The sequence below is a fragment of the Leptonotus elevatus genome, chromosome 7, assembly GCF_054856555.1.
Source record: "Leptonotus elevatus isolate MCC_2025b chromosome 7, RoL_Lele_1.0, whole genome shotgun sequence".
NCBI lineage: Eukaryota > Metazoa > Chordata > Actinopteri > Syngnathiformes > Syngnathidae > Leptonotus > Leptonotus elevatus.
This window is the reverse complement of record NC_141245.1, coordinates 12,572,908-12,588,445: the sequence shown is the minus strand read 5'-3', so window position 1 is coordinate 12,588,445 and position 15,538 is coordinate 12,572,908. Positions and strand designations below refer to the sequence as shown.

The following is a 15,538-nucleotide window of genomic DNA, read 5'->3' as shown; positions in this document are numbered from 1 at the left end:
ATGTTGGCTGTGTGGTCAGTTTTTAATAATAATTATTATTTTTTCGTGTTTCATTGAGAATGATTTTGTTTTTATTGTGCTGGATTTTGAAATGACATACAATAAAAAATAGAATAATAATAATAATAAATACATAATTTTGGGTCATTCTTTAAACCTTAATGTTTGCCAAACTTTGTTCAGTCAACGTATAAAAAGGACTGTACTGATTAAATTATGAAAAAAAATATGCAAAGTCTCAGTTTACTCACAAATCGACTTTACAGAGAGGTAAAGAACATGCTTTACAATGTTCATTTTATTAATGTTTCATTCCTATTCTTCTTACGATTTAATTTAAAAGATGACTTTTGAGAAACCTATTAGTTGCTTTATATTGACCAAAACCGCAGTCTGAAAGCGTTAATATAAATTGTCGCTCCATTGGGCGGAAGCAACAGTTGGGCGGAGAGGGAACAATCTTGACCTATTGCAACCTACGATTTCCTTCGGCGCTAATAAATGGCCTAAAATAAATGATCTTATTTTTATTTATTTTGTTTTCTTTTTCTTTTTTTAAACCCCCCCATAAACCACTCAATAAAAACGTGTTTTGCGCTGTTGTTGAATACGAGACTACCACTCGCTTGCGGAAGTGTTACCATTTCCGCTTTTAGCCGTTGCTTGGGAATTGTAGTCCTATGGCGGTTGAATACCTTTGTACGAAAGCGAAGAGACCGACCCAGAGAACTACAACCCGTTGCACTTTCGACCAGCTAAACTGCCTACATCGCCCTCCCCAGCTCTACAGATTTGCCAAGCAACAAACTTGCCGACGCAGAAGTCAGAAAGGAGGTGTAATACAGTTGGTCAAAGCTTCCACTGGTTCGTGTCTTTATTATCTTCCCGGTTCCTGTCAAATTTGCTTATTACTCGTCGGTGACGCGTAAACCGTCCGAATACTGACTTTTGAATCACCTGCTAAAACTGCTAATCTCTTGACAGCAGACCAAATATTATTCAACGTTATGAATCGCCTTTTGGGCTACCTATCTAAGTGTTAAACATGTAATGACGCGATACTTTATTTGAAAATGTCTATACTGCACTTTTCTGGATGGACATTACAGAGGTGAGTCCAAAAATAAGCCACACACAAACAGGTTATACGACCACAACAGCAAGCAAATGTCACTTATTTTTGTCCACGCTTTTTAAATCTCGGTATATGATTTAATCGTTGGCTTTGTTCTGGAATCATGTGTCACTTTAGGTGTGCTGTTGTATCCGCAACCACACCCAAGTGAAACGTTGCAGGTTTTATACTTTGATGAGCAGCCACAAAACGTGCTCTAACAGTCTCAATGTGTCCCTTTTGGAAAACGAAAGAACCCACATCATAAAAAATTTAGTTCATTTGAACCACTGAGAACTTGAGTGACTAACTCTTTTTTTTTCTTCTCATTTTGCATGAGAATGATTTAAAATTTTATGGCTGCAATATTAATGTTTGGGGGATTTATATCTTGGTGATTTGCACGGCAACGATGACCTCTTCTATTTATGGTTTCCCCGAGATCTAAATTATGCCAAACATCAGTCAAATAAACAATAGTTCATGAAAGATAACATTCACTTGCAGGAAGATGCAATGGCACCCAAGCTTCAGCACTATTTACTGTGTCTTCTATTAATATCTGAACTAAAGAGCACAGTAGAATCATTGACTTCAATCTATATGTCAAAATTGGAACTAAAGTCAGCTGGGATAGAGTGCAGCTCACCCGCCGCAACCCTTATGAAGAGACGCACTATAGTACTGTACAATCATTAGATAGAACTTGCTGTGCTATACTTAAAGCTGTTTCTGATATTTTGTTTACATGATTTTGCAGCACGAGAGAGAAACATTATTTGCACGTCTTAGTTTAATGTATTGAAATTACTACTACAACAACTGCTACAATATTCATCCAACCATTGTCTACTTTTTAGTGTTGCGCGTAGTTGGAGCTATCGCAGTTGATTAGGTATAAAGGCTGACTATCCGCCCTGGACTGATCACCAGTCAATTACGGGGCACATATAGAGCGAGACATAATCAATCACATTTACATTCCCATCACCACTAAGTGAGAGCTGAGCTCAAACCAACTTCACAGAGGTAAGGCAGAAAGATCGCAACACTAAACGTCAACCAAAAAATATAATGTTAAATTATTACACACTTAATACGTCATCCACCATGGGCAAAATGTGTGAGGTAAGAGTCTGTAATACGCCAAAAAGTACGTAATCATTTTTGACAGAACTTCTATCTTTTTTTTTTTCAGTTGAACAACTCAAATCATTGTCAGACCAACATGTTTTGAATCTTTGGGCATTGGCTGAGGTCTGCCCTCAACTGAGTGCCTTACAAGTACACGACTTTAAAATAAATTCTCTGCTTTGTTTTTTTTTTACTGCTAGACTATATGACTTGCTTACACCAAAAAATGGCATCTCCCTTCTTGTTCACTCCTTTATTTGACTTCTTTGAATTTTGTTCTGTTCCCATGTTGTCAGTGTGTAGGAGAGATTGAACACGGGGAAGGTGGTATTGGTGGACAGGCACGTACCCGAAGGTCCCTTAATTGGTCGACGATGACCATGGACGACTTAAGGAGAGAAGCCAGCACCACTTCAGTCATGGCTCTGTACACCGTGATGTACCCTGTCTTTGACCAGGTATGGCGGGACAGTCCGCTTTTCATGTTTGATTCTGCACAGAATAAAACTTCACCTACATTATATATCCCTCTACAAAACATTCAACAAAACGTAAGCATTATAAAGGAAAAAACAATGCAGAGTTATAACCCTCCACTCAAGTCGGATAAAATGATAAAACTACGTAAGACCTTAATATCCAACTGCATTATTACAAATTCTCTTTATAAATGAGTGTTTAAAAAGAGATTTAAAGGCTTCTAAGATGTCTGCCCGTCTGATGTTTAATGAGGCTCTAAGAGCTTAGGGAGTCATTATTTTTTATGATTTGGACACTTTTTTTAAGTAAACCTGCAACATCTTCTGAGGTCCCAATTTACAAAGATAAATTCTAAGTTGTTAAATAAATATTAAAATATGCTTTGTGTTGTGGTAGTACTTGATTCATTGATGCAGTTCTTGCATTACTTTTGAGCTTATTAGAGAGTGCAGGTGTTGTTGTTATTGTGGCTGCTGAGTTTAAGATCATTTTAAAATCATCAGGAGTTAACTCAGTGCCACTTTTTGCACGTCTTCAACAGCAGGTTCAAACTTATTTTGGAATGTGTTGCAGGCATCAAATTCAAAATGAGAGAATATTTGAATTTTTTTTATAAGTTTGAACATTAAATTTATTGTCTTTGTACTGTATTCCAATGAATATTGCTGAAATGATTTACAACTCTGCCAGGATAGTGTTTTGCTTTTTCTGTCTTTCTTTAAAGAGTATTGTTAAAGCCTGAACTAGTTGTAACCATAGGAGCAGTGCCCCCTTTCATACATCTAATATCTGACTGCAGAATTATTTTTCAGCTATAAATAGCCAGGATGAATGTGCGGTTTTGTGATGCATTGCAGTTGGAGAAAGTCAACCTGTCAGCAGCACAGACATTGCGTGCAGCCTTTGTAAAGGTAATTTTTAGAAGTGTATTTACAATATTCACATTTCATGCAATTGATTGACATATTTCATATATATATTTTTTAAAACACTATTCTTCACTATTACCATCTTAAGGCAGAGGAGGAGAACCCTGGCGTGACTGAGGGATTTGTGCTGAAACTACTTGAAAAGAAGAACCAGAAAATCAATTATAATGAGTGTCTACTTCGCATGGCTGCTGCCGATGTGAAAGGTAAGCTAAAGTGCTCGCATCACCAACACCACAATGAGAGAACACTTGTCCAGCGTGCTTGTTGCCTGCTGGAGTGTGGAGTGACTAGTACTTAAACTGTCCACTAGGAGGCACTGTTTCTCCACAAATCAACTCCTCCAACATTCCTTCCTACCCTTCTTGCCTGTAATTCAGTCCCTTGTGCAGGGCACAGTGATTTATTGTAGCAGTGAATACATTCACATACACACACTTATCATTAGTTTTAAACTTATTGAAAAGCTTCTCTTATTAGTCTTTTCAGGATATAGTTTATATTTTCACTGCTTTCTGCATGTCATTGATAAGTTAAACATGTGCTATTGTGCCCATCACTGTGAAGTCGAGGGAACTTTTTTGTTATTGTGCCAATCTGTTTTGTCAGAGTTCCGAATTGAGAGACAGGAGCCAGGGTTCCAGGAGTTGAATGAGAGAGCCCACGCTCTAAAACACATCCTCAGCACCATACCTGATGAGATCAATGACAGAGTGGGCTTCCTGCAGACCATCAAGTGAGACAGATAAATCGTTTGTGTGTGTGTGTGTGTGCGTGTGTGTGTGATTAAATGTAGAACTTTTACCATCTAATACAAATGTTACTTTCTAATTTCTTTAAAAAAAATAAGAATTGAAAAGTGTGGTAATTCCAGCTATTTGCGGGGGATGGGGACAGAGGTCTGCCGCGAATGGCAAAAAACTGTGAGTAATAGGCCTATCCAAAAGTTTAGAATTGACTGCATTAATAGTTTGAATTGTAAATGTAACAAACTATGATTCCAATACAGTATATGATTTCAAACTCATCTTTCAGTATTACCATTAAAAATGAAAGGCTTACAAGTGACGTGATTTTGAAAAAGTGCTCCAGACTGAAGACGTGTGAAGTAAAAATAGTACATGAACTTAAGTATTTTTCGTGTAAACATTTTTCCGTATACCAAGGTTCCCACTGTAGGTGAATTTGTAAATCATGATCCGCCCTATATGCTGGAAATAAGTGTAATGTTTTGACCCAGTATTGCCCAAAACAAATTGCGCAACAGTCTAATGCTGCTGCTCCGGTTTGAAAATGTTGAATTTAATCAACTTTTTTTGGTCAAAATTACATCTTTGAATTAGCACAAAAGTTTCAACCACATTTATACAAGGTATCCTCAGTTTATGAGAGAGATCTATAGGGATTTCCAACTACTATGGGGGTTAGAGAATATCAGGTGTGCTGCAGGAAATTAGCCATCCAACTATTTCCTGAACTACTTATCCTCTCTAGGTTCACAGGTGTGATGGAGCCTATCCCAACTGTCTTCAGGCAGTAGGCAGGTTATACCATTCAACTTAATTATTGTGCGCAGTCACTTCTTATCAACACATTTGTCACAGTTTACACTTAACAGTGGTCAACATCTTTATCTCTGACTAGCTGTCCCAATTTTATTTTATTTAAGTTATTATTATATTATTTATTTTGCTGTTATTGTTTATGTTTTTTTCTAAAATTACTTTACCTTGTTAATAAACTCTGGGGAGAAACGGGGCAGATACAATAAGACTAAGTCTTCTTTCTGCTCCTTTTCATTCAACGATGAAGAATATTGTTTTATATTGTCTTTTTTTCTTTTCCAAATGAATTAATAATTGATTGAAATGGAAAAAAAATAACTAGTGATGGACAAATGAAGCTTCATGAACCACTTGTGATATTTTTTTATTCCTCTTGATGGCACTCTTGGTTTAAAGATGCAGTGGAAATGTAATCCCTTTCCATTGCACTAGCCTTTATCTTTAAACCAAGAGCTCAAAACATAATGCAAGTGCTTCATGAAGCTTCAACACTAGTTTGATCCTGTAACAAATTAATTCTATTTTTACATTCTATGGGAACAAAAAGTATCCTGGACAAGAGTTTTTTTCTTTTCTTTTTTTTTAACTGTTCCATCTGAGAGGTTTCCACTATAGTAGTTCTACTTTTTTTCCTCTTTCATGCAGGAGACAAGGTGTTTGCAATTTGGTCATATAGGTTTGTCTCTCCACACATTTCCAGATATCACAGTGGATGTGTGGAAGCAACTCTGTTTTAGCAAGTAAATGTGTATTTTTTTATGCAAAGCAGCTCATTGAAGATAATTGTGTTTAAAGTTTCTATTTCTAATTCCAGAGGGCGTTTTTCACACAGCATCATTATTTTCCTCCCCTGCAGGTTGGATGTTTGAGTAAAATTACTATTTATTTCAACATTTGACATTGGATCCAGATATTTTCCTCTTAATATGGTCTAAGTACTATATTACACATACACATTTGCAGTTTTTTGGCATTCTTTACTGATATTTTGATTGAATTTAATTCTCTTACTGACTCACTTCTAAGTTGCTGACCCAGTGAATAGCTTATGAATAAAATCAATTCAAGGCAAATGGTTATTAAAGAAATCATAGTTGTGTATGGAAACAAATCTGATTTGTGTGTGTGTGTGGGGGTGGGGGAGGGCAAGAAAAGCAAGCAGTGATCTGGATGAAAGAAGAGTAATTTTGGCTCGAGAACAAAGAGATTTTCAAATGGAATGTTTATCGCTCCTTTACATGCGGGTGTTTGTGTGTCCTCCAGAGACATTGCCAGTGCCATAAAAGAGTTGCTAGACATTGTTAACACCATCTTCAGGAGGTACCAGTATCAATACAGACACGTAAGTATAGATAAAGATGAGGAAAATTACTTTTCCCACATGCCTCCTTTGAACAAGCAGAGCTAAAAAAGCTTGTGTGTGTTAGGCCCTGGAACAGCAGAAGAAAGACTTTGTGAAATACTCCAAGAGTTTCAGCGACGCTCTCAAAACCTTCTTCAAAGACGGAAAGTAAGACGCTGCTTCGTGTCTATTTGCTGTGTTAGGACTTATAACAATTATTCACCGCTTTGGTCCGCCGCGATCCTCACCCGCGTATCAAGTCCGAGCATCCTTTTTTCCCCTCACGCACCTCCCGTCATTTAAGAGTTGCGGCTGTCAGCACGTACACACAAGCTGTCGCCGCCACGTAAAATGCTTGTCGTTTGATCACAGTCTCGCTTTCTATTCAATCCGCCCTTCCTGAATAATTCCTTTGACCCATTTCCAGTGGATTCACGCTGACTTGTTTTCTCTGAAGCCTGACATTCTCCCTTCCAGGCAGATCAAAGTGTTTCCTGGATCAATATTGTTGCCATGGTTTCTTTGCATGATGACAGACATGCGTGTCCTTGTCTTTCTGTCATGGTCGCTCGCAGAGTGCTCAACGTGTTTGTCAGCGCCAATCGGCTCACCCACCAAACCAACATGATACTGGAGGCCTTCAAGACGGCCACATAGAAGCCGGAGATGAAGCAACCACAACATAGCCGAGGATTGGGAGGGGAGCAGGTAGTTTGAAGCAGAACATTGTTGATGTCGCAATTTTATTTAGCTCTTTTATTGCTGTACTTTTATTGCTTAGCATAGCATTTTTACCTCCTGCGATCTTGAGAAAATATGGCTCTCTTCATGGATTTCTTGTAAAGAACAATGCAAAAAAATAATAATTGAGGTCTTACCAAAAAGTCAAATACACATCCCTTGGATGTTATTCCCTCACACCGATGTAAGAAAGTGCTGGACACTGCTGGGCCTTGTCTTTTATCTATTATTCATAGTGCCGTGGTAACTGGTTTTGACCACAGAGACATTTCATATTAATTACAGACAAAATCTCAAAGCTCTACTTTTCATTGCCTGAAAGAGACATTCTCTCGTCGCCTTTTTGTAAGAAATTCTGCACACTGGATTCATTTCTGTCCGCTCTTTGAGATGGCAAGTGATTTGTCTACTTATCATTATTTGTTATTCACTTGTACACTGCCTTATTTTATTTTATTTCATTTTTCATTAATTCACTGTCCAATGATGCTAAAAATGAGTGATGGGAAAATGAAGCGTAATAAAGCACTTGTAATATTTTTGACTCCACTAGATGGCACTCTTGGTTGCAATGGAAGTTGCATCTTGAAACCAAGAGCAACACCTGGAAGAGTCAAAAAATAATGAAGCACTTGTGAATTGGTTTTAAGATGCAATGGAAATTGCATCTCAAAACCAAGAATCCAAAAATATCGCAAGTGCTTCAGGAAGCTTCATTTGTCTGTCACTACTAAAAAAAATACTAGCCTATGTGATTTTATCGCCCTCAAAAGCACTTTGGTCAACTTCTTTTGTTCAATGAATAAACTGACTTGACATTTGGCTGTACATTCATTCCTCTTTTGTCACTTCCCAATTTGAAGCCTTGCGTATGAGTGATACCTATGATCCACAGTAGGAACAAAACAAAAGCTCTGTAAACATTTTTTGAGGAGCAACCAAAAACATTTGTTTACAGAAATGTATTACTTCTCTCAATAATAGTCATGATGAAAGGGACGTCTAACACAAACCTTAAAAGCACTATTCTTCCAACTGTTAAGAGTCAAAGAGTTGGAGAAAGAGTTTCCAAAGTAAACCTTTGTGCGTGACAAAAGTACTTCACTTCCTCTCCACTGTCCTTCCCTTCTTCTCCTCCCGTACAGTACCAGGATCCGGACGCATGTTTCCCCATTGCGGCACCTTCATTCTTCTCCCTGTATAATAGTGGATTTTCCATGGTGGATTTGTGCGGGGCTATTTTGAGCTGTGCGCTGGCTCTTACATGCAGTGCTGTAATCCAATTGTGAAAGCGTTGATTTTGAAAGCTTTATTATTGAAATTGCTGAGACCTAATTTTCTGATCCTGTCACCGTTGACGACCGCTGTAATCGGCTAATTCAAGTTATTCCAGGCCATTAAGTCGCACACATGAACTGATTGTGGTCACTGAGGCAGAAGGAAAGGAGGGGAGAGGTGATATCTGTATTGAATGAGCCATTACTAGTCTTTTGGAAGTATGTTTTTTTCTTTACCAAAACCCAAGAAATGTTCTCGGTCTTGACTCTTGACCACAGTAAACTTCTCACAGGCATTTGCCTGGCACCAATAAAGTATGTGTGTGTGTGTGTAAGCCGAGAAGGTTCTTGCTATTATTGTCAATATTGTAAAAATGTTGGGTCCGTGTTTTGTATTTTAGTGTGTCGCTGTTGCTCCGATCATTGTCTCTAGTGCGTAATCCGTGAACGAACACGCTTTGTCTTAGAAGCATACGATAGGGCCAGGTCTAACAAATGCAATTCTTTTTGACTCCTTGGTTGCCAGGAAACTTGCATGGGTCTTTGGCAAGTAGGCCTAATAAAAGAACAGATTTGTGTGTGTGTGGGGGGGGTTTGTGTGTGTGTGTGTCACCACTGTATGTCTGGCCGGTTAATTCTTTGTGGGTGTTGGCCACATCCTGGGTTGGTAGTGTTGATTGTCGCTAGGTTAAAAGTTTGTACTCCTGGAATCAGACAAATCCACACGCGGGATGTGAAGACTCAAAAGATACATTTGAAAAACAGCAGTGTGTCTTCTCTGAGATTTTCTAAGAGATTGTTCAGGAACTCACTCTCAGACGTTGGATGACGTGGTAAGTTAAGTATGAATGAGTGTCCATCTCTTCCTTTAAAATGTATTGGTTAAAAACAACTTAACTCAATTTTAGTTTAGGCATGTTACAGTTGTCTTGGCATACATGTTCAACTTTTTACAGGGTATTTGGACAAATTCAGATTCTAACACCCTACCTAATAAATGTTCGTCTGGATACATTGACATTTTGGGTTTGATCCCCGTCACTTGTGACCATGTCCACGTATTCTTGAGTACAGGGCTGGACTAGCCATCTGGCATACAGGGCAGATACCTGGTGGGCTGACGGTGATATTATTATCCTCTATTTTACCCCAAGAGACCGGCCTACAATTTAATCCAGTGTCAGTGTTAAGTGCTGTAATAGGTGGCAAAGTAGGCCAGTGGCGCTTGAGGACCAGGATTCCAGCTTAATAGCTCAATGTGATACAGGGCAATTTTACACTGCGTACAAACATTTGACTCCTACAGTAGCAAAAAGTTACTGTGCCTACTGTAAAGCCGCACTATTAGCTACTGTGCCGTTCTAATCTCTTATTGATGGATGCGAGTCACTTCCCACAAAACAGTATAATATCATGCTGTAGTTTATGCATGCTTCAGCAAGGGACCGCTTTAGCTTTCATTACAGGGCCTGTCATCTAAATCTCTGCTCAGTTTGATGCCACTTGCGCTGAATTCGCCTCGTAAAATGCATCTTGTCAACCTGTTTTACCACCCTTTGAAGAGCTTATTAGATAAAGGGATATTTCCATCATGTCTCCTATGCTTCAGACTCCAGCAGTGCTTTTAAATCATTACACAGTGCAGTATGGCAAACCTTTATATGTTGCATATTTCCTGCTGCTTATCTGCTCTGCTACAGTATTCTATTTCACCTGCCATTTGAGCAACGTGAACAGCAAGCCTCCGCCTCTTCAAGACAGATCTTTGGGACCCAAGCGTTGACGTTGACGCTGAGCAGCTATTCAACACGGACAGTGAGAGCAGCTAGCAAATCTTCCACTCTGAGAAGGTTCCCCGCGCAATTGTCTTCATCAAGTCCACGAGGTGTGGCGACAATTACTTGTCTCCAGTGTCGACACGTGTTGTTAGTACGCTGTTGATGGAATGACAGAGCTGACGTGATGTGTAACCATGGCAACAAGGATGGAAGTGACACTGCTTGAGAGCAGAATGAGCATGGAAGACTACAAGAAGCTAAATAGGCTATTCTTTGTGAGTGTTTTTTTTTCATTTTACGAATGGTATTACATTACTCTGCCCCGAAGGAGGTGAAATGTCGTACTGTGGCATCCCAAGGTGACACCGTGAGCTTTCTTAAGAAATGCCTTATAATCCAAAGGACAGTCTATACAGCGCCTGGAATTATAATGAGTGTGCAGGTATCACACAATAATGTAATTTAATAACCACCCGACCCACGGCAATGAAATGACTGACTCTGTATTAAATAGAAAAAATATATACTACTTACAAGAAGTTTGAGACATTTAGCTAAACTAATTGTACTTTCTGTATGGAAGAGAAATGGAGCCAGTAAGGAGGGGGGAAAAAAGTTGGCAGGATTCTGACTTTATTCTCAGAATTCTGAATTTAATCTCTGAATTGTGACTTTAATAAAGTCAGAATCCTGCCAAACTTTTTTTTCCTCTCTCTTCATTGGACCTAATCCTCTTCCGTACTTCTGTCATCTCACGGAGGAGCATTTTATTGTTCTGCCTGTCACTATTAAGTCACTACATGACTTGTACATACATGTGCAGATTAATCAAGTGAAAATGATCAATGATCTAGATCATAGCATGAGTTGAATCATGTGCAAAGTCTTGAATGTCTTCCAATGCTGCTGATTTTGACTTAGGTCTCCCCGGGGGCGTCTCGCTCCTTGTCCAGAAATGAATTCATCCGCCTGGCCTGCTTATCGGTCGGTCGCGACTCGAAAGAGGAGTATGGCCTTTTGTTTGACAGCGTGGTTGCCAGTCAGGGGCACCGCGGCCTCTTCCCTGACAGCGATGCTGCGAAAGAAGAGGGTCGAGTCGACTGGGGGGGGCTGTGCTCTTTTCTTCAGCAGGAGCTCTTTGAAAAACTCAAGCACAGCAGAGTGAAACGCGCACCTCGCTGGAAGCCTCCTCGCTCTCTGACCTGTCCCCATCGAGACCCGGTCCAAAAGGTAAGCAGCGGCTGTCCTCCTGGTGGACAGTTTAGTGCAAGTGAGCCAGCATGTTCATTTTGCAGACACGATGGTTTGCAGCTGTTATGTCCAACACTTTGACATTGACATGATGGAAATTCCAGTCTGCTGACTGTATCATTTTTTTATTTTTAAGAATTAGGGTCTCTCATCTAAATGTCTCTGCTCATTTGAGATAAGTGGCTTTGGTTTCCCAAAAGTTTAACATCTATCAATTAGTATGCAAATGAACCGGCCGCTACAAAGTGCCGACAGCTGTGAATAAAGTGACGGTTCACTGCTTCCATCTTGTGGCCCTGAGAATGTCAAAATGTTAGTTGGTTTTCCCCAAATGGCTGAGAGGTTCGGACGTCTACAGGTGGTTCTTAACGATAAAAATAACAAAATGACGTCATCGGCTCTGCTCAGGTGTTGTACCTGCCGAGTTGGGGTCAATACATGACAGTGAGTAAAGGAGGATCTGTGGGGCTGCGGGACTACAGTGACATGTCGCTTGTGAGCACCCATCGGCTGCAAAACAGCACAGTCCAAGCCAAAGACCTGTGGGTGACAGACGTGGTGCTGATGCAAAATGGACACAAGGTGATTGAATGACGACTCCAGCTTAGCCTGAACATTTTAAACAACACAATTAGGCAAAAATACTTTTGATTGCAATTGGGCTTAGTACCCTAAATGTGAAATCCAGTATAGGCATTTTTGAGTCTCTGTAGGATCCAACTTTTTATTTCCAATGGCGAGACAAGCATACTTTGTTTTGAAAATAAAAATACAAATCTTATTTTTCTCATAAAGTGGTTTAATTCAGCACCACCACACAGGACACAAGCTGACTGCCGATGAATACTTTTTTTTTTTGGCCGATATTTCTAATGCAGTATTCATAACATTGTCTGAAAATGAATTAATTACATTTTTGGCCAAGATCATCCTTTATTATTCATTATGCTTGGATACGCACTAAAATATCACACAATTACCGTACCGCATGACAAGCTGTTTAATTCCGTTTAAAATTTTTAATCATTTTAATGACATTTATACTAATTGTATTTCAGTATAATATATTTTTTCTTTCATTCTAATTACAACTTTTTGTGTCTGTGTTCAAGTTTCCAAATATGAGTCTGTGCCTTTGAAAGTATGGCATACACTTGTTAAATGTCTTCGTTATTCTATTATATGGATGTTTTGTCTCTTTGAGATACATTTTTTTCTCCATGCCTCCAGATTGCTGTGTCATTCACGAGTAAGGAGGTGTGTTTTTATGACATTCTATCAAAAAAGGAATTCAGCTGCAAATATAAAGTCCAGGTAAAAAGCTGTAAAAGCGAATCTGAAAATATTTTTCGCTTATTCGTTTAGACAAATTAGTTTATATTTCTGTTTTCCAGGGTTTAAGGTTTACTCCATGGTGTTTGGACTATTGGTCTGATGCCTCCAAGCCAGATCAGGCTATCCTTGCGATAGGTGACATTGGTGGACAGGTGACACCAAATTGGGAAAACTGAATAGGGGCATAAGAAGGAATGCCAAATCAATATGTCATTGCTGCATAGCTCACACAATGCGCAAATGTATGTGTGTAATTTTTTGCAGGTCAGCGCTTTACATTTCACATCAGCCCAGATCTATTTGTTTGAGCAACGTAGTCGATGGACAGACTCTGATTCTGCGGTCATTGTCCAATGGGAGGATGTGGTCAAAGGAAAACATCACTGTTGCTATGCTCTTCAACATCAGGCACACAAGCCAGCCTGGGTGCGGAAAGGTACAACAAACATGTCAAGCAAGGTGCAACTGGTTTAAGAAAGAAACACTATAGGAGGATCCTTTGTTGACAAATTTTGACGCATGTGCGGCAGAAAAAAATAACGGGCTCAGCCACGCTGTATAGATGCGACGTACAACAATAAGCTTAGCGGGGGCGAAATCGTCAATATTTAAGCACTTTAACGGCCGAGGGACGCATAATATATGTATTGACGACAAAATTAATATTATTCAAAGCCCATATGATATGTGGGATGATAATAGATTATATGTTTCCTGGCCACACAGACATCTGCTTTGTGGACATTTACTCTTATATAATACAAAGCTGGGTAATTATTCTTCATTGATTGGTTTACGTCATCAAAATCAACCTCCCTGAACACTCTCAACAATTATTAGTTGCACGGGGGAATTATGTCAAACAAGCACCACACCTTATTCTTTATTTACTTTTGGAAATGCATGAGACTTTAGTACAGTGTCACTTGTCCCGTGATGTGAGAATTTCAGTGGCATCTGGTCTCTGGTGAACAACTCAATATCAGACCTTACACAATTCTACTTTTCAAATCCAGTTTGGGAGAAACATGCAGTCATGTTACGTAGCATTGTAGCACCTTAAATGCAGCTGTCATGGTAGGATTTGGCTACGAGGCTACTGCGTACACAAGTCAGGCTGGCAGGTATCAAAACACGGATGCAGAATATAATATTTATTCGGATAAGATGAACAAGATGTGGACACTCGAGTATAAAACTAGGCACCAAAAATATATTTTGTCTTATTTATCCATGACACAATTCTGACACTCGTTGCCTTTTGATCCTCCGTTCGTAACGCTGGACGGCTTTTTCTTTTGCCTTCAGGTTAAGCGATTCAAGATAGCCCATTTCAAGGCGAGGAACAAGTCAGGGTGTGTCGATCGTACTTTGAAACACCTGAATGAGATCGCGAAAACAATATGACTAAGCGGATCTTATTACTGCACAAAATCCTTTCAGTAGGAATGCGGTAAACCATCCGCCTCTCTTAATCCTTAAAACTATCAAACTACATGTAAAACGCGCTGTTTCTTGCCACTCAGTTCCCGATTCTTCCGTGATGCAACGCGCGAAACAAAAACAATGATGTCACACAGGATCCTCTTATACCAATCAATTACATATACTTGTCAACACTAAAAGACACTGAATCTGCTGTGCTACTAATTGTGTGTCTGTGCTGTACTTATTAGGGGTGGGAATCTTTGAATGTCTCACGATTCGATTCGATTCCGATTTTTGGGCCTGCGATTCGATTCAGAATCGTTTTTCGATTAGGAGCAATTTTTGATTCAAAATGATTTGATTGACAATGATTGTTGCTTCAATCTATAGATGTGCAAGGAATTGTAATGATCTACTCCAGTCTGACTCGCTAATGCTAATTATCGCGCTACTCGCGGCACTTTTATCACTCAAAAGAACGGCTCCACACTGCAAAAAAACAACTTTTATTGGAATAACTTGTTTGTTACTTTTTCCTTCTATTCTCTAATGTGGCAACAACTTAACAGTGTATTAGACCGCATGGAACCACACTGCCCCTCAGTGGCCAAACCGGGAACAACATGAACAGCGATCCAAATAAAGGCACACACAGACAAAGGCAACACAGTATAAAATAATTTTAATAAAATCAATTTTGGGACATTTAAAATAGATTCTGAATCGAATAGATTTTTTGGCACACCCCTAGTACTTATATATTTTTATTTTATTGCTTTTTTTAACATGATGGCCAGGGGACTACAGGTGGAAAATAGCCTTCTGGCTAATTCTGGCTTTTTTTAACTCGTGAATTTCTACGTGTTTTATTGAATTGCACTGTCCCCTTTTGAATAAATCAAATCAATGTGCAGGTATATACAATACATTCCACTTAAGGATGCAGATATATTTTTCTGTTCTGTATTGTATGAGATATAATAATTGTTACCCCATTAGTTTGGTCAATGCGCATACACCCAGTGAAAGGCAGAAGAAAAAGTTCCTGCTAGCATAATGTTATTAAGACTAGCCATTTTAATATTACAGCCCTTACAATTTACAGCACAGATGGAATTAGATCATGATTGATTCCAACTGCTTCAACACATAACTCACACAAAT

At 39.1% G+C, this 15,538-nt stretch overlaps 2 protein-coding genes across 2 annotated transcripts in view; both read left to right on the top strand.

Annotated features, from left to right (window-relative positions):
- Positions 1-873: 873 nt before the first annotated feature.
- Positions 874-8,133, top strand: pdcd10a (programmed cell death 10a). Its single transcript, XM_086081537.1, has 8 exons — positions 874-1,111; positions 2,545-2,706; positions 3,586-3,639; positions 3,746-3,863; positions 4,267-4,393; positions 6,486-6,564; positions 6,650-6,732; positions 7,140-8,133. Exons 1-8 carry the CDS (start codon positions 1,097-1,099, stop codon positions 7,219-7,221), a joined length of 720 nt encoding a protein of 239 aa, XP_085937663.1. The 5' UTR covers positions 874-1,096; the 3' UTR covers positions 7,222-8,133.
- Positions 8,134-9,241: 1,108 nt separating this feature from the next.
- LOC147170982 (cilia- and flagella-associated protein 337-like) overlaps positions 9,242-15,538 on the top strand; it is a 28,260-nt gene continuing 21,963 nt past the window's right edge. The window contains exons 1-7 of the mRNA XM_086080842.1: positions 9,242-9,415; positions 10,283-10,635; positions 11,282-11,590; positions 12,020-12,193; positions 12,842-12,925; positions 13,006-13,098; positions 13,211-13,382. Of these exons, the coding sequence (XP_085936968.1) occupies positions 10,555-10,635; positions 11,282-11,590; positions 12,020-12,193; positions 12,842-12,925; positions 13,006-13,098; positions 13,211-13,382 (913 nt within the window). The 5' untranslated portion in view covers positions 9,242-9,415; positions 10,283-10,554. The remainder of the gene's footprint in view (positions 9,416-10,282; positions 10,636-11,281; positions 11,591-12,019; positions 12,194-12,841; positions 12,926-13,005; positions 13,099-13,210; positions 13,383-15,538) is intronic.

Coding starts and splice junctions, on each gene's coding strand:
- pdcd10a (XM_086081537.1), top strand. Junction 4,394..6,485: donor GGCTTCCTGCAGACCATCAA/GTGAGACAGATA, acceptor TGTGTCCTCCAG/AGACATTGCCAGTGCCATAA. Junction 6,565..6,649: donor ACCAGTATCAATACAGACAC/GTAAGTATAGAT, acceptor TGTGTGTGTTAG/GCCCTGGAACAGCAGAAGAA.